Below are 24,050 nucleotides of genomic sequence, written 5' to 3'. Positions count from 1 at the left end.
TTTGGTAACCAGGCCTTCATCATGATTTGGTGTATATTTTTCTGTAACTTACATTGTAGCATAAGTCCAATAGATGATTAAAAAGACTCTTTAGAAAGATTTACGGTTGACTACTAAGCTTGATTGCACTTAAGTTTCACATATATGTTAATTATAACAACAAAAAGTAGAAATGTACATGAACTGTTCGTGCACTCCCTTGTGGGGTAGGGAGGAAGGTGTACCTTTAAAAAAACAAGTAAGGAGCTTGTTACCTGCTCGCCCCCTTTCTGCCACTTTCCACCCGCTGGCACTTGGTTTAGAAAGAGCTGCACGGGGCTGCAGCGTTCCTTCCTGCAACACCAATCAGCGTTGGCACGCACATGGCCGGGGCGCACACGCACTGGCCATTTGCATGGTCAACAACACTGTGCTGACCATGCAAATGGCTGTTGTGTGTGCGCATCCCAGCCAAGTGCGAGCCGACACCGATAAGGAAGGAAGGAATGCTGCAGGAAGGAATGCTGCAGCCCCGCATGGCTGTTTCTAAACTGAGCACCAGCAGGGGCGGGGGGGAAGCAGTGGGGAAGGGGTGAGCAGGTGAGGAGCTCCTTACCTGTTTTTTTAAGGCATCTACCCATCGAACCGGCTCAAATGCCGACATTCAAATAGGTTTGGCGCTTCAGAAATGGCGTTCCAAACCTATTTGTGCACATCCCTAACAAACAGACTATTGCTAATAGAAGTTTGAAATCCGTTCCTTATATTTATTCATTCATTCATTCATTCATTCATTCATTCGATTTCCCATTTATCCAGATTGATACCTGAAAAGTATAATTGTCCTCCCCCTTTAAAAGGGAATGAGTAAACAGATATAACTGGTAACAAATGAAAAGAACAAATTAAAGCCAAGTAAATATTTTGTCTGTGACAAAATATTCAGAGTTAAAAGCAAAAAAAATAAATTAGGATTATACTGTTCAAAATTCCATAATTTCTTTTGAAGCAAATAGTGTAGAAACGTGGAATGTAACCTTTACTGTTACTTCTACTTTACTACTTTACTGTAGTGTTCCTTGAGGTGTGGTGATATTACACTGCTGCAAGCTTTAATTCTAGTGTTATGCTGGCTAAAACATGCAGAACAACCTATGTGTTAGAGGTGTGCAAGAACAGATGGATGTGAACCAGTCCGACATCAACCAGGCCGGTTTGAGCAGCTCGATCGCAAACCGGACCAGCTTTCATGGAAGGGGCCCAGTGCACAATCAAACCAAATCAAACCCAGTTTGCTTTGAACCGATTCAACAGTTCATGCCACCATGTAAAGGGGAATTTGGTGAGGATTCCCCTTTGCTTTTAAAGGGAATAAGGGAATCTTTTACAAAGAGGGCTTGACAATCTGGCCTATACAACCCCAGTAGTGAGGGCAGCACCTGGGGGGTGGGGCAAGAGGCACCTGTAGAAGTAAAAGACTTCCCCCCAACAGCAGCCTGTATGGTAGTGGAGTGACTCCAGTAGCATTCACATGGCCTTTGCACATGCGATTTATGTGACCACACATGGCCTCCATGCTTGTGCAGAGGCCATGTGGGCCTACTGGGGCTGTGTTGCCACAACTTGGGCTGCTGTCAGGGAGTGCTGCTGCCAATAAGCACCTTATCCTTTACTTCTGCAGGTGCCTCTCACCGCTGCCACAGCCCCTCCCGCCCACACTGCCGGGGTTGTAAAGGCTGGCTTGTCAAGCCCTCTTTGCTTGTAAAGAGAATAGGGTTATCCTTTACAAAGCGGAATCCTCACCTGATTCATAGCTGTTCAAACTATTTTAAGAACATAACAAGCTGGCTGGATCAGGCCCAAGGACCATCCAGTCTGGCATCCTGTTTCACATAATGCCCCACCAGGTTCCTCTGAAAAGCCTACAGACAAGAGGTGAGGGTGTGCCCTCTCTCTTGCTGTTGCTCTCCTGCAGCTGGTATTCAGAGGCATCTTGCCTCTGAGGCTGGCCTATAGCCATCAGGTTAGTAGCCATTAATAGACCTGTCGTCCATGAATTTGTCTAAGTCCTTTTTAAAGCCATCTAAGCTAGTGGCCATCACCACATCCCATGACAGAGAATTCTGTAGTTTAATTATGTGCTGTATGAAAAAGTACTTCCTTTTGTTAGTCCTAAATTTCTTGGCAATCAGTTTCATGGGACAACCCCTGGTTCTAGAGTTCTGAGAGAGGGAGAACCGGTTGAACCAGTGTGAGCTGGTTCTCTCGAGCCAATTGGTTTGACTGAACTGGTTTGCAGACTCGTGGTCCGGTCTGAATTTGCACTGGACCACGAAAAACAGTCCACGTACACCCCTACTATGCCTGTCTACACAGAAATCAGTCCCATTGCTTTAAATGGGACTTACTCCCACATAAGAGTGAATAGGATTGTAGTGTGTGAATAGAATTGTAGGAATGTGCTGCTCGTAGGAATGTGCTGCAACTCAGGATCGGGTTTTTTCTGTAGTTGCTCTTGGGCGTTGGAATGTGCTCCTTATTCGAGGCATAGCATCATTGCCAGCCTTTAAAAGAGCTGTAAAGACTTTTTTTTTTTTGGCCTGGCTTTGAGTGACTTTTAAATGGTTTTAAGTTATTTTAATTTTTAATTGTTTTTAATGGTCTATTTATCTTTTATTGTTTTTATTTATATGAACTGCCTAAAGCCTCTGGGTTAGGTGGTATAGAAATTTAATAAATAAATGAAAATTTAAGAAGAGAAGAGCAAATAAGATTTGTTATGAGATGAAACCTGATTTTCAGATTCACAAGAGCAAAGCAATCAACCCCCCTCCCCCAGTCTCTCCCTCTCTCTCCCCCACCCTCTCTCTCTCTCTCTCTCTCTCTCTGTCTCTGTCTCTGAGCCGGATCTCACAATCGGTGAAACCCGGTTTGGTGAGCTGAGCAAGGAGAGCGGGCTAAGCCAGCTCTCCCCACTCACAATCAGGGAGGGAGCCCTGTGCGGCCAAATCGCCCGCCCACACAATTTCCGGCTCCATGATGGAGCCGGCTGGGGGGAGCGGAGGCCAATTGGCCCCCGGAAGCATCCAGCATGCCCTGTGCGAGCACGCAGGGCATGCTGGCGAGACCCCTGGAGCCGGGAGGCGGCTTTTCGCCTCCCCTCCGGGGGGTCTCTTTGTGAGTAGCCACGGCACGGAGCCACGCTGCAGCTACTCACAATTTTAAAAAACCCTGGTTTGCGGAGCGCTCACTCCACAAACCCGGTTTTAGGGGAGGGGTATTTAGGCGGGTTAACCGCCTGGGAGCCACCGGGAGCTGGTGGCTCCCACGATCAGCCAAAATTGTGGGAATAGCCAATCAGCTGATCGTGGGAATAGTCCCCCCCCCAATATGGTATGAAAATTGAAACAGCTTATTAAAATATTGTACCTGCTCATCGTACTACCTTTTAATCCTAGAAAACAGCGCTTGTAAATTATCCAAGCGATATTTAACACATATAGCTTTAAAGTTTGCAATACTTCATTTGCTACTAAGTTTTTATTAGAACTATCTTTTCAGAAATAACTTCCAGATTTTGTACAACCTTAAAACTAGTCCAGGAATATAGTATTTCCGTAGGTGGTAGTACAAATTTGGAATAGTTTTCCTGAACAGATCCTGTGTAACTCATACCTGTCGAATTCATAGTCCCTGGAATATTCTTAGTAGGCCAGCCATGTTCTATAACTATATTTTAGAACAGGTTTACCTAGTAGCTGCCTGACTGAAAAACTTGTCTGATGTGTCATGGGGGGGTCACAGTTCTTACGCTCTTATGAGTTTGATTGGCCCTCTTTAATGGGAAGCACTGTATGTTTTTATGTGTCATGTCATGGAACTCCCATGTTAACAGAACCAAATATTGAGTTGTACCCACAGTGGGAGCAGGGTGGAAGAAAAAGGCCACTTCAAAAGAGTTCAGATAAAAAGCAACATTTATGAGACGCATGAGAAGGCAGGCAAATACATGGCAACGCCCTGAGTATGCATGGCCCACCAGTATTTTCGGTTGTGAACTTTTAGGACAATGCATCTGAATCCAGATCAGGCAGGCAACAAAGCAGGCATCTGGAGGCACAAACTCATAGGGGAGCTGTTGAATCAGCAAAGGTGGGGGCAAGGACTGAAGGTCTATATGGCTAGCAGCAGTTCTGCTCCTTCCTGGACTCCTGGGGCAGCCCTCCTCCCGAGGAGACCCATCAGGAGGCAGCTAAGCATGCTGTCCATTTTTTGAGCTGGAGGTTGTTCCAGCCCGCACCACCTGCTTCTGAGAACCCAGGGGATGATGGAGAAGGCTCAAGGGAAGGGGACAGGACCTGACCTGGGGGTGCCAGGTCCCCAGACGTCCAAGATTCTTCTGCATGAGTGGCTTGGCTCTGGCTCCCTTGGGACTGCTGGTTGTCATCAGGGCAGGGATCTGTGCTGAAACAGACTCCCCTTCTTCCCTAGATTGTCTCTCCAGTGTCACTGTTCAGGTGGGGGCCAATTGGGGGGGGGCTGAGAAATTTCCTTAGAAATATTTCTCCATAATAATTTCTATGCAGAAAACTACACCCAGACAAATATGGGGAGGAAAGCATGAAGATTTGCTCTAAATCATACCTTTTTAGGAGAATATGAATAAGATGAATATTTATATACTGCTTTTCAGTAGAAGTTCCCAAAGTGGTTTACATAAACAAACAAATAAATAAGATGGCTTCCTGTCCACAAAGGGTTCACAGTCTAAAAACGGAAAATAAGATAGACACCAGCAACAGCCACTGAAGGGATGATGTGATGAGGATGGTTAGGGCCAGTTGCTCTCACCCTGCTAAATAAAGAGGATCATCACTATTAAAAGGTGCCTCTTTGCTCAATTAGCAGGGAAGACTTGTGTGAAGCAGCTTGAAGTCAGCCAGAGTTGGTAGCAGGACATCTCTCCACTTGCAGCACAACAGATACAGAAAGCCACATGCAGAAAGACTCTTGTGTGTCCGGTGCAGAATTCCTTTTTGCATCTCTACTATCTCCTTCCCCCTTGCCAGGTACAGCCAAGCTTCCACCCATAATTGGGCATGGCCCATCAAGTTTGTGTAATGAGATATGCCATAAAATCTTGTCACCATGCCATAACTTAAAGATCAGAACAGTTACATTAATTTGAGTAATCATTCAATTAATTTCTGCATAATTCTAGCAACAGTCACTTCTTAGGCTGAATTGGTACAACCCATATTTCAGATCTATAGGAGAACTCCCATTGATGTTAGTGGTTGGCAATGATCACGCCCAGTTCATTTGTGTGTATATTTGTAGTTGATTTTGTTCAACAATCATTGCAGTGGGCAGTGCTTGAGTAACAAGACAAGATTTGACTGCAATATTGCTGAGTTTCCAGTAGATGCCCCCAGAGGCCATTCTACCTATTCAACAGCTTTGTTTTTTTAACATCAGTATCTTTGAATATTGTTGGCTGCTAGAATAATATAATGTTGATACGAATTCTAAAGTTGGAACTAGCAACATGGTGATAAGTATTGAGTTATTAATAATCTTGTGCAGTTTGAAAATGAGCTATGTTCAGCAGTACCATAAATACGTTTTTGGACAGAAGTTCCAAGTTAGGTTTTGAATGTTTGAGGCTCATTGTTCACAGATATGTCAGGTGGACTTCCAGCTGTAGAAGCCAGATTATCCCAATTCATTCATGCTTGTTTAAATGAGGAATTGGGTTAAATGTCAGTCTACTGCATCTGAACATCTGATTATCTAAATATTGTAGGTATTCCTTAAGCATTTATAATAAATGAGGTGTGTTTATTACAAACTGGCAGTGTTCAGTCCAAATTAACATTAGGCAGTGTGAGTTTGTTTCTAGGCAATATATGAATAGTTTCCATTCTATCCACCTTAATACATGATGTTAAGCTGGGCTGTGTGTGTGTGTGTGTGTGTGTGTGTGTGTGTGTGTGTGTATAAACTTTCTAAGGCATACCCATGGCTAATCCTGTGTGTGGCCACTCTCACGAGAGTTCCAGTGAGAGAAAGTTACTGGAAGGGCAGCTGCTGCTGAGGACGGAGGGAGGTCGAGGAGGAGGCAAAGAAAGAAGAGACATTGAGCAACAGCATCCGTTGCTGCTGAGTCTCCTCGTAAGGAGGATGGCCAAGCTGGGGCATAAGCGTACACTGAGGGCCATCCATGCAGGCTGGAAGGGAAGCCCCAGCTTGGTCATCCTCCTTGTGAGGAGACTCAGCAGTGACTGATGCTGTTGCTCAGTGTCTTCAGGGGAGCCTGGCTGAGGGGGTGAGGGGGAGACTGGCTGAGGAGAGACTGGCCGAGGGGGTGAGTGAGCAATCAAGTCCTAGAGTGCAGATGCTCTGCACGGAATAAGCTAGTGCTAAGTATTTGCTGAAAAATACTGGCCACAATTTAAGCAATGTAACATAATAAGTTGTCAGTGTACCCCATCATAAAAGGTAATAAGTTTTTTTTATTTTGAATGCCAGGATGGGTGGAAGAACATGTTGCCAAATCTAAATTGACCAGTTGGTTGCTCTGTAAGAAGGCTGATTAATTCTTTACTGGGTTACATAGGAACTGAATTGTAAAAGAAGCCACACTGAGAGGATACTGGAATTGATTCTATTTGTCCTATTTATCCCCATAAACCATATAACAATCTTATTAAGTTTAGTTTTCCACAGATGTGTCCCTCTTGCTTTGGTGCTCTGTTTTTAAGCCAGAAACACAGTGGGGGAAATCTCTGGAATAGTAAGACCAACGTAACATGGGAGAATCCAGATCCAGCACTGAGCTTTGAGGTAGTTCAAACTGTGTCATTACTGGCTCTGCAACCACTCCACCTTAAGTGCAGATGATGGTAGGGAAACCAGCACCAACGTTTTATGGATGCTATGCTATGCAGGTTGTGAGGATCAAATGTATTGAAATGCATCTGATGCACAAAATAGCCCATGCAGGTGTGCTCTTATGGTAAAGCTGCATGTATGATTAAGACTTCAATAATACAAAATACACAGCTTGCTATGAGTTCATTACAGCTGTTATTTTTTAATCGATCTTTATTTCAGTCTTTGACCAGCATAAGATAAAACATAAAAACAGTGGTGTTAAAAACAGTAACTGCAAAGTTCGAACTAAGAATATTATAAAATTAATTAAAATATGATAAAATAAATGCATAAAGGCTAAGAAGTTTAAAAACTATGAGCATAAAACTAAAATCTATGAGAAGCTATACAAAGTTAAGATTAGAATTAAAATTTAATTAGAATATGATAAAATATTTTATTAAAATATGATAAAATTGTAGAACTGGGTAGGAGAGGCGGCAGTGTAGGTATGAACTATGTTGGCCCTAATTAGTTCTTGCTTGCGGTCAGATTCTGGTGAGTTTGCACACTGCCGTGCAGAACTTAGCAACATTGTGTGTTGTCGTAGGTTTGCAGTTGGAGAGTAGTAGTGAGATGTAGAACTGGCTGTGCAGCCTGGCAACCTTGTAAGTAGCAGGAGAATGAGGGTATTGCAGATGTTTCTATAAGGTAAGCAGGGTAAGAGGACATGTTTGGTGGTTTCAACTTGCCCAGCATCGCAGGGGCAAGAACGTTGTATCTTCAGTCTAGCATGGCCAAGGGGAGGGTGCTGCAGCGATCTAGAGTGAAGGCTCTTCTGTGGTTAGGGGTCTCTAGCTGTGTTCGGTTCTCAGCAGGTGCCACTATATACCTTTGGCTTTTAGAGATAGGGAGGTGTTCATTTTTAATGTGTCTTGCTGTGATATACCAAAATCTTTGTCCTTAGGTAACCAGCTCTGTTTTCTAGTGGTGTTAATTACGTTCTTCCTACCCTATCGTATTTATTGTGAATTCTCTGTGTTTTTGCTTTACATTCCACAGTTCTTTCTCCTCAGAATTTTGCTATTTTATTAATAATGCCTTGCTTCTTTCTCTCCTTCTGCTACAATACATCTTTCATTTGTCACCTTCTGTTCTGAGTTCCTTTTTTACCTGTAACTGTTTTTGATATGGCTTCCTTTTTGTCTTCTGAAGCTACATATATTCTTGCTTTTCTTCTCACCTTTGAATGTTTCTTCCTCCTTCTGACCTTCCTGTTTTTAAACCCATTTTTCATTGCAGGTGTACTTTAGCCTTCACTATGCTGAAGATCAACACAGGCACAAAAGCCCTAGTGGTTAGCCTTGTTTTGTCTCAAGCTTTAACAGTGTGCACTGTTCCCAGTCCAGATATATTCACAAGTAATCTGTACTATTGCCTATCTGCTATCCAAAGTGTACAGTCTATCTATGGCCACAGCCTTACCTGCACTCCACTGGGCAGTGATTCCTCTGCAGATTTCAATCATAAACAGGACAACTGCTTTCTAACTTGAATTTGGCAGCTCCGTTTTTGTGTGTGTGTGTGTTCTGTTCTGCTTTGCATTTGCTTCCATTTCCCTATAGTATTCAGTTTCAACTTTTTTAGTTAGTTTAGAGATGCCTTCATTTTTGGCTCTTTAACTTTCTGTTCTCCTATGTCTTAATACTTCCTCTTTGTTCTAGTAGTATTTCTTGTCAAAACTAAGATATCATATCTCTCTCTTGTTTTGTGCCCTATTGTTCTATTATTCTATTGTTGTCCCTTGCCTCTGAAATGCCCTGCCTCATGACACTAAAACATATCTGTTAGTTTTCTTTTATTTTTTTCTTTAGCTGTTTTAACAGTGAAAAGGTTATGTTAGTTTCTTCCTGACCTTTTACCTGCTAGCTAGTTCTTCTCAATTTTTCTCCCTTTCTATTTTTCTTTGCTCATAAGACTATTAGTCTGCAGGCAGGGCTTGTTTTTAATAATAAATAGTGGTATCTTGTATGAAGCAACTCGGGGAGGGTGGGTTCTGAACTGGCAGCAGTCCCATCCTCAAGGGGAATATCTTGTGGTGCTCACACATGTAGTCTCTTATTCAAATGCAAACCATGGTGGACTCTGCTTAGCAAATGGGATAACGTTTGCGTGCTACCACAAGACCAGCTCTCCTCCCGCAGAACAGAGCTCATCTGCTACTACTTAAAATTGTGCAATTGCACTTCTGCAGTGCTATGTACATTTTCCCAAAGTAAGTAGTGCTGTGGAAGTGCAATAGAGCAATATTAATTAGTAGCATATAAGCCCTGTTCCACAACACCGCAGGCATTCATAGGATCATAGGAAGCTGCCATATACCAAGTCAGACCATTGGTCTATCTAGCTCAGTATTGTCTACACCAGTGTTTCTCAACCACCGGTCCGTGGACCAGTACCGGTCCGCGAAGCATTGGGTACCGGTCCATGAGGCATCACTAATAAAAAATACCCCCCACCAAAAAAAACACCAATTTTGGGCTGGAGGGGGCCCCTGGGGGCTCTCCATAGCTCATTTCCAGGCAGCCCTTGCTGCTGGATAACATTCATTTCACTTCCTCAAAATGAACATTATCCAGCAGCGAGGACTGCCTGGAAATGAGCTCCGGAGAGCTGCGCACAATTGTTTTTTGGGGGGTGCCTGGGGGTGGAGGGGAGGGGGGCAACCCCCTTACTAACAGCTGGTCCAGGAAACTGTGCATGAATAATATACCGGTCCATGACTCCAAAAACGTTGAGAAGCACTGGTCTACACAGACTGGCAGCGGCTTCTCCAAGGCTGCAGGCAGGAATCTCTCTCGGCCCTATCTTGGAGATGCCAGGGAAGGAACTTGGAGCCTAGATGCCCTTCCCAGAGCAGCTCCATCCCCTAAGGGGAATATCTTACAGTGCTCACACTTCTAGTCTCCCTTTCGTATGCAACCAGGGCGGATCCTGCTTAGCTTAAGGGGACAAGTCATGCCTGCTACTACAAGACCAGCTCTCTTCCCATTGCTTTAGACAGTTGCAGCAGTGTGAGCAGTTTAGAATAGAGATGTACATGGAAAGATATTTGTGTCTTGTTCTGAGCTCAGAATGGAATGCAAATGCCCAGAACATTCCATTCAACAACCAGTCAAGCTGAAAAGCTCAATTCTGGAGAGGGTATATGGTCAGTATCCTCCGCCTTGAAGACAGATACAAAGAACTCATCCAGCTTTTCTACAATCTCCTTATCTTCCTTAATAATCCCTTTCATGCCCTCATCATCTAAGGGGCCAACTGCCTCCCTGGCAGGTTTTCTAATTCTGATATATTTAAAGACGTTTTTATTATTCCCCTTAACACTTCTAGCTATATGCTCCTCAAACTCTCTTTTTGCATCTCTTATTGTCTCCTTGCAGTTCTTTGCCAGAGTTTATGTTCATTTCTGTTCTCTTCATTTGGACCGGACTTCAGGAAGACCTGAGTTCGAATCCCCATTCAACCATGAAACTCACTGGGTAACTCTGGGCCAGTCATGTATCTCTCAGCCTAAACTAGCTCACAGGGTTGTTGTGAGGATAAACATAACCATGTATACCATTCTGAGCTCCTCAGTGGAAAAAGCGGGATATAAATGTAAAAATAAATAAATAAATAAATTTAAAAAAGGAATTCTTCCCTTTTATAGTTTCCCTGACTTTACTTGTTAGCCATTCTGGCATCCTCCTGAACTTGGTGGTACATTTCCTCCTTCTTGTTATACATTCCAACTGATCTTCCAGTATTGTGGTTTTAAACAAGTTCCATGCTTTCTGGAGTGATTTGACCCTCCTGACTTTCACTTTCACTTTCAACTTCCTTCTTACCAGTCCCCTCATTTTTTATGAGTTTCCTCTTCTGAGTCCAATGCATCTGTGTTAGACTTTCTTGACAATTCGCCACTTGCATATATGCTGAATTGAATCACACTATAGTCACTGATCCCCAATGGTTCTGCAACTCTGACATCTTGCACCAGGTCCTGGGCACCACTCAGGATTAAATCCAAGGTCACCATTCCTCTGGTTGGTTCTGTGACTAACTGTTCTAAGGCACAGTCATTTAGCATGTCTAGAAATTTGGCCTCTCTTTCATTACCTGAATGTGAATTTGCCCAGTCTATGTGTGGGTAGTTGAAGTCACCCATTATTACTGCCCTGACTCTCTTTGACGCCTCTCTTATTTGCTTCTCCAACTCCAGGTCACTCTCAGCGTTGTGATCCAGTGGGCGATAGCACATCCCTAGTAACACATTTCTTTTCAGTCCTTTAAATGTTACCCATAATGATTCTGTGGAGGGCTCCAGTCGACCTAGATTTTCTAGCTGGTTGGAATCTATCCCTTCTTTGAGATACAGTGCTGCTACTCCTCTCCCTGTCGCTTCTGGAGTTTATATCCAGGAACAATCGCATCCCACTGGTTCTCCCCATTCCACCAAGTTTCCGTTACACCCACTATATCTATGTTTTCGTTAGTAACCAAGCACTCCAGCTCTTCCATCTTTACTCAGAGGCTTCTGGCATTGGTATATAGACACCTATACCCCACGTCTTAAGGTATAGGTGTCTTACCTGGTGTTGGCGTGCGCTATTCCCCTTACCAGCCTTTGACCTTTTTGGCAAGCTGTCAAGTGTTTCCTTCTGATCAACTCCTGGCTCTACTCTGTCCCCTTTTGGTTTATCTGAAACATGCATCCCCCACACTTTAGGGGATTTTGCTGACCAAACCAGATACTTTCCAGTTCCTGGGAACTGGGCAATCCCTCAGGCATCATTTTAAAAGCTGCTCTGTGACTTCTTTTTATTTTAAGTGCCAGCAGTCTGGTTCCATCTTGGTTCAAGCGGAATCCATGTATTTATTTCTCTAAGATGTACCCATGGCTAATCCCATGTGTTGCAGCTCTCGCAAGAGTTCACAAGCAGCTGCCAGATAGCCATGGGTACGGGGGAGAGAAAATGGTGGCCGCCGCCTAGCCAGCCAGCGGGGGGGGGGACAGCGCCTGCTGCCGGGCCAGCCAGCAGGGAGAGAAAGAGGACTGGGAGGGGGAGAACAGACTGGGGCTGAATGGAGGGGAAGAAATGAACATGGGGAGAAGGGAGAGGGAGAACTAGGGGCACAGATGCTCTGCGCCAGGTCATTTAGTAATAGAATAATATTCTAAAGCGCTTTATTTTTAAAAAGCACTATATCATATATAAAATTAAAAGATAGAATGGCTTCCAGTTCCTACTGTAAATATAGTTATCTTTGACCTTGAAGAACTGTTTATTAAGTGATACATAGTCAGCCTAGCCTGAAGCTAGGTGAATAGCCTAGTTAAATGGCACAGTTTTTCATTGGGAAACCAGTAATACATACTGAAGTTCTACCACTGACATTTCTGTATATAAGATTATTATTTGGTAAATACAAGTGCTCTGTTCTGAGATGTACTTTGATCATATATGCTACCCTGTGCTATTCTCTTAGGGACTTATCACCTTCAGCTGTTCATATTGAAATGTAACTAGAATAGCATTCTTAAAATATTTTTAGCAGACAGCTAGTCCCCGCTGCTCCCCATTTCTGTTTTGTTTGTGCTATGAACCTACAAGTTGCCATATGCCGCACCCCAGCACAAGGCAGGCATTTGATGGCAGAGAGACATGCTACTGAAATTGATAAGATGGCCCTGTTGTGTAGACACAAGACTGGAAAATCCACCTGGAAAGTTTTTTCCTCCATTCTGAGTCATGTGCATCCTTTAGGAAGCATGAGTTAGCAGGAGTTCCTGATGGACAAAAGAAATATTCATGTACTAACAACATACTCTTTGCATAGTGGGCTTTAACTTATTCAGACATCCTGGAGTGCAATCAAGGTCAGGAACCTTGAAACTAATTATGGAATTACAGGCAATGGAGCCTTAGCTCCAGCCATCCTCTGAATGGCTGGCATGTACCCACATCTGCTTCAACCCCGCTTTCACCTGAAAAGGGGTTGTAAACTAAGAGTTTCGCACCTTTAAAAAAACACCTAGATAAACCCTATAAAAAGTGCTATCTCCTTCAGCCACATGTGATCTCTCTGTTCTTGGGAGGATGATTCCTGAGAGGTAGCAAGGTTAGGCAGTGCGAGTTGCACTGTGGAGATTAGGCAGTGTGAGCTGCACAATCACTGCTCCAGAAGATTTGTCCAGAGGAGCACCTGCTTTGACATTCACTCCCTTTCCTTTTAGAGTGGAAATAACTGGCCTGCTGAGCCCCAAGTCAAAACATTGAGTTGTGGGATCCAGACTATGTTGAATTCACTAGCTTTCAGTGCACCTTGTATGGGACAGCCACTGTACTGCCCTGGTTACTTACACGAGATTCTGCTTCTGCATTGTCTGCCTGAGAATCCCTAGACTGTGAGCAGGAAACCCAGAGATTACTGAGCAGGACCTCCAGATAGAAACTTTTGAACTTGAGTCCATCCCAAGGTAGACTTGCCATGAGCTAACCCTGGTGCTTGACTGCCTGGAACCTCAGTAGTCCCTTTGTTTGCTATGGGCTTGGGCACAGTCTCAGTGTTGGGTCCTGTGCCAGCACCTTGCTACCAGCACCTTGCCCTCTGTCAGCAGAACCTAATGAGGGCCCCTAGCTTCCCCCCTCCCCTGTGGGTGGAAGGCACTCTGCAGACAAGAAGCATCTAATAGAGTTTTCTCTCTCTTCCTCTCTGTGCTCTTAACTTTTCTCCCTCCCGCTTTCCCTTTCCCTCTCACATAGCATAACTGGCACTCGCCTCCCTCTTGCTGTAAGTCTCAGGGAGCTGTTTGTATTCCACCTGGGTTGCCAGATACTTCAGTTTGCATTGTGCTTATAAACTATTTCTTTGTGTCTTGTCTCCGAGTCCGTTGTTCCTCTGGGGTACTAAAACATTGTCATTTGCCTGTGTCCAGACCGCAATCCTTTGTTATGCACACTTGCAACATTGGTTTTTAAGAGCTAATTCCCCCAAATAATCAAAGCTTAGATACAGACATGGTAACAAACAGGTGTCTGAGCAAGTGTGGTAACTATATAATTATTTACTTATTTATAAGAATTATGAAGAAAAATGTGTTTGCTATGGAGGAGTATTCCTTAGTTCTGCTCAAAAGGTAACCTATGTAATTAAATTGAACATTACAGTCTCCATATTTTAACATCAGAAACCCAATCAATAATCAATCAGTCGCAGTTGAGTTGATTATAATGGCATGAAAAGACGTCTTTCAGATAACTGTACTTCATATGTATAGACACTGAATTTTGTATTCCATAACTAGTACAACTCGTATCAAATTTTGCTCTTCCACAGGTCTTAAAGTTGGTTTATACATAATTTTCTTAAACAATTAAAACTACAGTAACAATTTCTGTATTGATACCCCAGTGGATCCCGGAGAGCTCATCTTAGCTTTGTCTCTCACAGTGCCCAACAGACGGCAAATGTGATTAAATCCTTTTACTTCTCGAGAGGTGCTCTTTTTGTCCCAGCGGCTGTCAAATTATTGAAGGCTAAAATATACCCTCAAATTCTTTATGGCGTGCAAATTGGGCCTTTTGATAATTTTACAATATTAGAAGCAGTTCAAACTAAATTCTTAAGGGCCATCCTTCAAGCCCCCAGAGGCACAGCTAACGTGGCTCTTCGTAGAGAGGTTGGGGTTACCACCTTGAAAATGAAAATCTGGTTTTGTATAATCAAATTCTGGCTGCACTTGGTTTTCTTCCCATTCGGTTTCGTGCCTTTAGTATTAATTGACAGCTTTACATCTAAATGGGAAATAGCTCTGAAAACGAAATTGCATCAACTGGGCATGTCCCAAGAAAACCTTATATGGAGAGGTTTAGATCAGGCGATATGTTTTGTTAGGCAATGACTATTGGACATAGATCTGCAAGAGGAGTGTGCTCGACTACCAAGGGGAATATATATAGGCTCTCAAAACTTCAGCCACAAACCGGTTGAATATTTAGATCATATGTTTTACCTAAGTTTAGGAGAGTATTGACCCTTGCTCGTATGAATGCCCTTCCCTCTGCACTCCTAGACGGGAAATATAAATGAGTTCCATATGCATTGCGTTGTTGCCCTTGTGGCTCAGGGGATATAGAGTCAGTTGTTCATGTTATTCTGTATTGTCAGTTTTATAGGGATGCTTGTATATTAAGTTTATTGCTCCTCATTTAAAGAATCATCCTGGCCATACGGATCAATTTTACTTGGATTTTTTGCTGTCAAATTTTAAATCTGTTACGTCTATAAATGTGGCCAAGTTTTGTTTTGTTGCGTCCAAACTTCGTAGAGCTTGTATTAGCAATTTGAATATTTTGTAAATTATAAATGTATTATTTTAAATGTTAAGCTGGTCTAAAGACCGTAATAAAAAATTACTTACTTACTTACTGTATTGATATATTTCATAGATCTGGCTTGAATGTCACAGCTCATACAAGAAGACACTGTTTTTTTTCTATCTAGTGGAATATAAAAATATATTTACATCATGGCTGAGATGCAATCTTGACATTGTCATTCATGGTGAAAATCCTCAGGGTAACACTTAGCATATACATTTGATGTCATTTTGGGATTGCACCAGCTGAAGTGGAACCCAGTTCATGGACTCGTTGCATGAGGTTCTAGGATTGTTGCCTGTTTGACAAAACATTTGGATTATTTCTAAAATATATACCTTGGAAGATCTTTTGAAGTTATTTGATTATACATGTTTTAATGTGTATATCTGATACATGTTTATTAGTGGAGTAATTTTGATATACATTTTTATTGTGTCTCTGTGGATATAATTTCTACCTAATTTTAAAACCAAATATGAAACTTCTGTGTTACTAAATTAGTTCCAGCTGAAGACAGATATTGAACACAGGGAAATAATATGTAAGGAATATAGTTCTAACAAATACTATGTCAAACATTTTAAACCAAACCACCATTACCTCCAGCAAAACTATTTAACATATACATTGTTTTGACATGCAGTATATGCTTAGTTTTCCCCACTGCTCACTGTTTTAAGCAAACTGTGAGCTTGTGTTTCAGTGAACAAATGCCAGCAAGGTTTGGGTTTGTTTTTTCTTTATTCCTGTAAAGGTTAACTCAGTTGACCTTCCTGGCTGATTTCAATTGCAGAATATTGTTATATTTATAATGCAGTACCAGTAGAATGTGTGTTAAGCTCCTGCTGCAGCTTTCTTCTTTTCTCTGTTGAAGATGTGCTGGCATTTAACAAGAAACAATGGGCTGATGAAAATAACAGTTGTCACCTTTTAATCACTTTTGTATCTTGGCATTTTTTATTTTTTGTATTTCAATCTCTTTCAGTGGGAGAGATTTAAAGGATTAAAATTGGCCTTTTTAAATTCCCAGTTACCGGAATTCATACAAGAAGAACATCTGCATAGACATGCTGCGACAGGGTTATCACAAGTCTTTCGCCGAGCTCTTTACTCTGATAGAGAATTGGAATGCCTTGAGGGAGGCTTCAGGGCCTGGGTCAGCCATATGGCTGGAGAAGTCCCTAGAGGAGCAGCCTGATAAGCTGGATCAGCTTCACTACTTCCTGACCAGGGCTGAGGCAGCCCAGCGATCAGGTAAATAGGGGAATTCTGGGTAATGGAGCAGCAAGACTTGCAGCCGTGTGTGCCTGAGGGAAGACTCCAAATTGTTTCATGTATGAATCTGAAACATTACTGGAACTTAGCACATTTCAGCCTTAGTCAATTAAACTGTATTTATAGAATAAATGATGGGGAAACTCTGAATTATGAGACTCACATTTATAGTGAGACATTTCAGTGACAAAATGAGAGGGAGTCTCTAGTGTATGTGTATATATAATGATGTCACCAGGACTCTTTTGATATATTTCCCCTCATAATAACTACCATCTCAATTACAACCTCTTTCAAAGTTTTCATACTGTTTATTTCTTTTTACAAATTGATTTTGTAATGAAATAGCTATATTGTATCATATTTTGTCTTTAACAAATAAAGTCTGTTATCTACGCTGTTCTATATACCATAAATATTCCTACAAATCTCAGATCACGTTTAATAAAGTGCATTTATGTTTGTGCATAAAATTTTGGAATATCCCCCCTCCCTTTTTTTTTTTTTTTGGATTATGCTTTTGTAAAATTTTGGAATATGCTTTAGTAAAAATGTATCCATCATATTAGAACCCCTGCATCCATCATAGCAGAACCCCTGCTAATTGAGCAAAGAGGCACCTTTTTGAAGTGGTGATTCTCTTTATTTATCAGGGGGAGAGCAACTGGCGCTATCCATCCCCAGCACAGCATCCCTCCAGTAGCTGTTGCTGGTGTCTGTCTTACCTTTCTCTTTTGGATTGTGAGCCCTTTGGGGACAGGGAGCCACTTTATTTATTTCTATCTATGTAAACTGCTTTGGAAACTTTTGTTGTAAAGTGGTATATAAATATTGCTTGTACTCATATTCATATATTCCTCTAATTGCAGTCACCGACATGATGTGCAGCGTTAAGGCCCCATAATGCTGACCCTCAAGGATACTACAGAAGACAGCCCTGATGCTGGTAAGAATGGACAGTTGTGCTAGCAGCCATCCCTCCTTTCCCCCCCATTGTCATGAAAGGGGGAAACTGCAGAAGAACTGCTAGTGCAGCCACCCATTCTTACCAGCATCACAGCAGCCTTCTTCTGACTCAGCAGCCCCCCGGTGTGCAACATTGCAGAGCTGTAAATGCGGTGCAGCATGTCAGCGAGTGGTTTTACTTAACATTGCCCTTTCAGGCTGCAGTCCTGCATCCAGTTACATATGCTTAAATGCACAGACTTCAGTAGAAATAAGTTGTGTACCAACTGTGAAAGACTGCAGTTATAAGGTTGGAAAATCTGACAGACCAACAGTTTTATAGGGAAAGGCCTCAGAAAATGCATCAAAAGAATTTGCAGGGCAATAGGGAGAGACCTCACACAGTGAGGCTGTTCACTCACGCATGCAAAACTGGGATAAGGGAGCCCAGGCTGGTCATTCCCAGTGGCTCCATGACAGCAAACCCGCCTAATTAGCCACCCTTCAAAATGAGGTTAAGGGAGCGAGCACTCCCTTAACCTCATTTTTTTGCTCATGTGGCAGCCGCGGCTGCTGCCACACTGAAGGGAGTCTGGGGGTGGGAGGGGGGACCCCATGATGCACCACACACTTGCATGATGCATCCTGGTAATTCTGGGGTCTGGGAATGACGCATCCCAGTTCCCAACCCTCCCCGCTGCCTCGGTGCGTGGGGAATTGTCTGGGCACATTGGGAATGCGTCCAGCAACATTGCCGTAATCGTCTGTGGAGAGGGTAAGTTTAACTCACTCTCCCCACAGACTGTCCTCTCGCCCTTCTCACAAATCATAAGAAGAGGCTCAGTGTTGGGGGTGGGCCTGCATTATTAGTTCCTTGGAGCTTCTTGGAGGAAAATGGGTGGAATGTAAGGGCTTATCCCAGACTGTAAGTGGGAAACGAGGTGTAAGGAAGAGGCAAGAGGTGAAGCCTAATGTGGTATGATATCAGAAGGTGCACAGATAGGAAAAACCTCTTTTACCAAAATTAACTAATATAGAGTTCTGGGCATATTGGGTGTAAGAACAAGGATTGAAGGGCCTTTAGATGGTATGGGAAAAGGGAGTTGAAATGTCAAGATGATGCTGATGATGAAGCATCAGTAAGGATGATACTGCGTGGAATGTTTAATATTGTATTTAATAGTATATGCTGGTGTCTATCAAGTCATTTTAGATTGATAGTCAATTTTAGATATAGGTGTGCGGGGTGGGGGGAGGTTGTCACATGATTGAATGTTTCTCCAAACAACAACAACAACAGCAAAACCTATGCACATAGAAAACTGTTGAGTTATGAGATGGCTAGGCTAAAATCCAGGGGCGTAGCTATAATTGAATGAAAGTGTTCAAAGAACATGGGCCCCCAGCTCCTGAGGGCCCTCCAGCTCCATCCCTCCCTATTTTCTTCATTGTCTCCCTCACTCTGGGGGGCCGCCCGAGAGAGGGATGAACACAGGCCCCCTCTCCCCTAGCTACGCCCCAGCTAAAATCCTAAAACACGTCAGGTCCTGCCGCCCCTTTCCCCCCTTTTCCCTTTTTGCAATGTGAGCATCTTTCTGTAGTCAGAAGTGGTACAGCCCAAAAGAGATCCATAGTTTGAACCAGATGCTGTGTGAAATCCGGCCTAGTTCCCATATGAAACTCTTTGAAGGAGGCTATGAGGGCCTAAAAACAGGGCTGGTTCTTTAATGAGGCCCACTGCAGTGGCTGCCTCAGGCGGCAGATTATTAGGGCAGCAGGACACATACCTGCCTCTCTCTCACTATCACTGCCGCTTTGAGTCATCCTCCTCCTTTGAACTGCTGGCTATGAAAATGAGAAGGGATGGAATAGAAACAAAAATGTGAAGAGAGCAGTGGGAAGGTACTATAACTAGTCCCTCTCCACATTTCCTCTTCTGGTTTTCCTCCTCCTTCCTATTTCCCATAGCTAGCCACATACCAAGTCAAGTCATGGTGGTGATTGCCATCATGAAGTAGAAAGGCAGAGGGGATATCATTTGGTATTCTGAGGTCTTGGGGCATTGCTGCCTAAAAAGGAGAGCATGAGTACAGGGCATGTGTGTTTCAGTACAGTAATGAAGTCCTAGTTTGCCTTCCATAGATATTCTACAGAAATCATAGAATGATAGAGAGGCTAGAAGAAGATGTTGCCTAGAATAATTTTATGTCTTGGTGCCACAGATCATCAATTAAAACTAGTCCAGGGGTGCAGATCCTTCCTAAGCATTTAAGGAGTCATCTCTCATTTACTGAACTCCCTGCACCAAAGTTAATAACCCATATCTTCCATTCCCAAAACATATTTTTCTCCTCCCGCAAACTCTTTCCTCTCCTGCTGCCCCCACCCCCACCAGTTAAGTGAAGCTTTCCCTCTCTCTGCACTCTTGGACTAATCTATAAGCCATTCTAGAGCTGAGCAGTGATACAATGGGCAATCACATACTTTCTCCCACAGGCCTATTCCATTGTGCTGCTGCTTGTCCCTCAGTAATCTCCTGGTTTACCAAACATCCCATTTTCAAAGGAATTACTTAAGTGTTTGGTGCAGCACGGCCTAAGTATTATAGCTACTGTATCATAAACTCCATTATCTACTTACCCATCCAAACTCCTGACGGGTACTTGCTGGTGCCACAACTATTAAAACAGTTCAGCTAGTTTTTTGCCAGTTTGAGATTTAATTTTGAAATGGATAGGGTGGAAATTCAAATGATTGCATAGAAAGTTGTTGGCTGGTCTGCCTCAGGTCTGGTTTGACCTGGGGCTGGCTGTTATTGACCCCCTATACAAGTGGGCTTCATTTTAGTTGGTGTTTCAGTGGGATTGTGGTTATTTATTTATTTTATTTATTAAGTGCTTACCCATGTTGAAAAAAGACCTTGGTTTTTCTGATATTGGTCCAGTGCATGTGGACAAGCACTGTTTTAAAACAACACCACTCTGAAATGTAATGTGGGCAGTGATTTGTGAGAACAGTTTTCTTTATAGCTATCTATCTCAGATACTTCTGGGTTCTAAATATTATTCTATTATCTGAAAGATAACACATATTCAAAAAGAGATTGTCTAAAGTTTTCTCTGCTTTATTCATGATACTCCATCCTATTTGACCAGTTTGTGTCCAAGGCAATTATACTGATATGGTTGTCTTTGTGCTCTACTTATTCATTGGAAGGATAGACACTTGAGGGTCACTAAAGTTCATTCAATCAAGGCTGCAACAGTAACAATAGTTAGCCTCAGGTCACTTCTATCTCTTGAGAATTGTAGGGTACTTAACTTATGTTGTTTGAATAATTTTACAAAACTCTACTGCCTTGATATTCAGAACAAAGAGAGGTTAAAGCTGTCAAATCTGTAAGCATTATTTCCTCCCAATTAGAGACCCTTCAGTTTTCTACTTCCCCCCCTTTATTTTATTTGTTTGCATGTGACCAATGTTATGCTACCATTCGTACTTACCCATCCACACATATACTGTTGAATTGATGGAGTGTTTTGAATTTCAGCTTAGTACTGAAAGCAACATGTACTGTTTAAAAACTACTTTTATACTGTAATTTCTATATTTTAAGTTTATCATATGAAGTAGGCTTATGCTGGCACTGCTTGGTCTCTTATTTGCGCAGCAGCCTTTTTGAGAGGCCTAAATAAAGACCATGGGTTCCCTGTTCTTCTACTTCCTTTCTCTGCACTTCTGCTTTCATTATCTGTTCTTTCTGACACCATACTACTCAAGAAAATAGCATGAGTGTTAGTATCTCTTTAGATTTCTCAAATTAGTTTCACAGAAAACTGTGTGAGAAGAAGGTGGAGCCAGGTCAGCTTCCCCATAAGGGGAAATGATCTGGTCTCTTCAAGTGACAGATTTGGTTCCATTTTGGGGATGGCAGAATGTGCCACTGCTGCTTCCCTCCACCTGCACCATCATTGGCCCTACCATCATCAGAGCTCTGCCATCCTTTGAGTATGTGTTCCAACCAGCCTGCAACATCATCTGCTCTATCAGAGTGGGTGTGTGTGGACATGCTGCCCATCCCCTCCCAGGGGTGTATCTAGGGTAGAGCAGGCAGGGCATGTGCCCTGGGCACCACTTGAAGGGGGGCACCATTTTTTAAAATAAAAAAAATGGCCACTGAAAACAAAATGGCCACCACACATGCTCAAATGGCCTCTGTGAGGCCCTAGGCCATGCCAGGCCTTGCAGAGACCATTTGAGCATGTACAGCAGCCATTTTTGTGGCTTTTTTGTTTTCAGCAGCCATTAAAAAACAACATTATTTTTAAAAATGGCTACTGCACATGCTCAAATGGCCCCTGTGAGGTCCTAGAGGCCAGCGGGGGGAGGGGGAACCTTTGCATACCCCCCCCAACCTTTAGGAATCCCCCCGAAGGGGCTACAGTTTAATATTTTTTAAAAAAATTAATATGTCACTGTACACATTCAGATTGGCACTATGTACAGAGCTAGGATTGTATTCATTTGCTCTTACTTTGCTTCTTGTGGTAAGTGAGTTAAATGTGATGTTTTAATAATATTAATGGTGAGTTTGTCTTTGAATTAGTGTGAAATCCTTAGTATTAAGGCCCACTGGGAGTTTCTTGCTCTCTTTCTCTCATTTTAACTGTCTTTATGAAATACTAGAATATATTCCAAGCAGTGACACAGTTTACTCTGCATATCCTTTAATTATTTTCAGAGTATCTGGGAAATGTCAATTCTCTATTTATTTTTAAAACTTATGTAATAGTGATGCTACAACGCATAGTAGAGAATTAGATAGGCACTTCTGTTTAGTTTTCCAAGTACACCTCCACATAGTATTTGGGTATTTCATGATCCCCAGCATACTGAAATTCATAGTTTTCCAGCATTTTTTGGTCTGGCTACGTCTACTGCTAAATAGTTTTTGAAATATTAAAAGATTAATGAGCCTGACTTGTATTTTTCAGCTGATATTATGGTAAAGTTATCTGAAAGATGGGTGTCAGATGTTTGGACAGGGGCACAATTTCAGTGCTTGCCCTAGGCGCTATTTTCCCTAGATATGCCTCTATCCCCTCCTTACTTGCCTTCTCCTTGTGTTCATCCATTGCCTGCTGGATGGACACAATGAAGTGGGGGATTCCCACTTCCTTGCTGGCTGCTGCATACACAAAAAGGGAGGAGGAGGAGGAGGAAGCAAACAACCCTGCCTTGCTTCTTCCACTTTCCTCATTCCTGTCTTGCTTGTTGTGATGAACGGATGCAAACAGGAGGTGGAGGAGGCAACCCATCTCAAAAATGGCCCCAAGTCTGCCAGACTGTTTACTTTGATCCTAAGAACTAGGGGAAGTCATTTAAAAGGAAGCCTGCTCATGTCTACATAGCCCTGCCCTTTCTTCAGCCACATTAGATTTTGTCTATGAAAACTTTGATAAATCTCTTAGGTCACTGTGTTTGTAGACAAACAAATGAAGTATCGGAGCACAGAATATACAGAATAAAATCATACAGAGGGATGTGTATCCAGAGACCCAAGCTTTGGGCTGTATAGAAATATTTTAAATAAATAAATGTGCAGAAACCCCCTGAGAAATTTCATTTTTATAGAGACTTTTTTGGCTTCCCTTTAAAATCCTCATATTACCCTGAAACCTGCTTCAGTTAAAAAATAAATAAATAAAAATTGGCCCCATTCCGAATAGAAATTTTGTTTTCCAAGTTGCCCCCAAAGTAGATAAAGATTGCATATACAAATTTACATGTAAACAGAAGTTGGTTTGGTTTTTTTGCTTTGCTGCTGTGGAGTAAGCTGTCTTTGCCCCTTAAAGGACACACATGTCTAGCTCCAGATTGAAAACTGATTGTTTTATTTTTTACATATAAAAATCTGCTCTGAGAAGAGGAGGTAGGAGGGTTCGTGATTGATAGAAAAACCAGCCAGTGTTATACAAATCCAGTTTCCTTTGCAAACTGGAAAATTGGATTTCCTCTGAGCAAACCCCCAGCAGGTATCTACACGCAAACAAACTTTACAAAAGAAAAGTACAGGAAGGCTATATATTTTAAACTTCTGTACCCGTTGGCTGTAAATGGTCTGAGTTTAGTATATTGGCCCAGTAACTGAGTAGTTTTGAAATATTTGTAAGCATTCCAGTTTCTTAGACGTTAAAAAGAGCTGTCAATTTGTTATGTCAAGGGGCCAGACGGAGTTGTTGGCAGAGTGGGTTGTAGAGAAGGGAGTGAGGGTTCAATACTATCCAAATATTGTTACAACGGAGTGTATAAATGATATTCAAGAAATGCTTTTTAGACATTGACCAAAATGAATGTGTGCGAGGGGAACAGAAGCAGGCACCTCCACCACACTATATGCTTCCATTAGAATATGACATGAGCTCTCTACCTGTAGAAGTGTACATGTGCTGGCTCTTTACTTATGTGCTAATGAACATATATAGTTTAGGGAAGCCTGTTGCTCCGATGCTGCTCACCCCCATGGACTTTTATTTTTCCCATTTT

At 42.4% G+C, this 24,050-nt stretch overlaps 1 protein-coding gene across 7 annotated transcripts in view; it reads left to right on the top strand.

Annotated features, from left to right (window-relative positions):
• Positions 1-24,050, top strand: part of TTC29 (tetratricopeptide repeat domain 29) — a 195,116-nt gene that overhangs the window by 19,187 nt on the left and 151,879 nt on the right. For all 7 annotated transcript variants that reach the window (XM_053257260.1, XM_053257261.1, XM_053257258.1 and 4 more), the window contains one exon: positions 16,315-16,538. In XM_053257260.1, the coding sequence (XP_053113235.1) occupies positions 16,315-16,538 (224 nt within the window). The remainder of the gene's footprint in view (positions 1-16,314; positions 16,539-24,050) is intronic.

This window comes from Hemicordylus capensis, chromosome 5 (assembly GCF_027244095.1).
Source record: "Hemicordylus capensis ecotype Gifberg chromosome 5, rHemCap1.1.pri, whole genome shotgun sequence".
In the NCBI taxonomy this organism is placed as follows: Eukaryota; Metazoa; Chordata; class Lepidosauria; order Squamata; family Cordylidae; genus Hemicordylus; species Hemicordylus capensis.
This window is presented reverse-complemented; position numbering and strand designations above follow the sequence as displayed.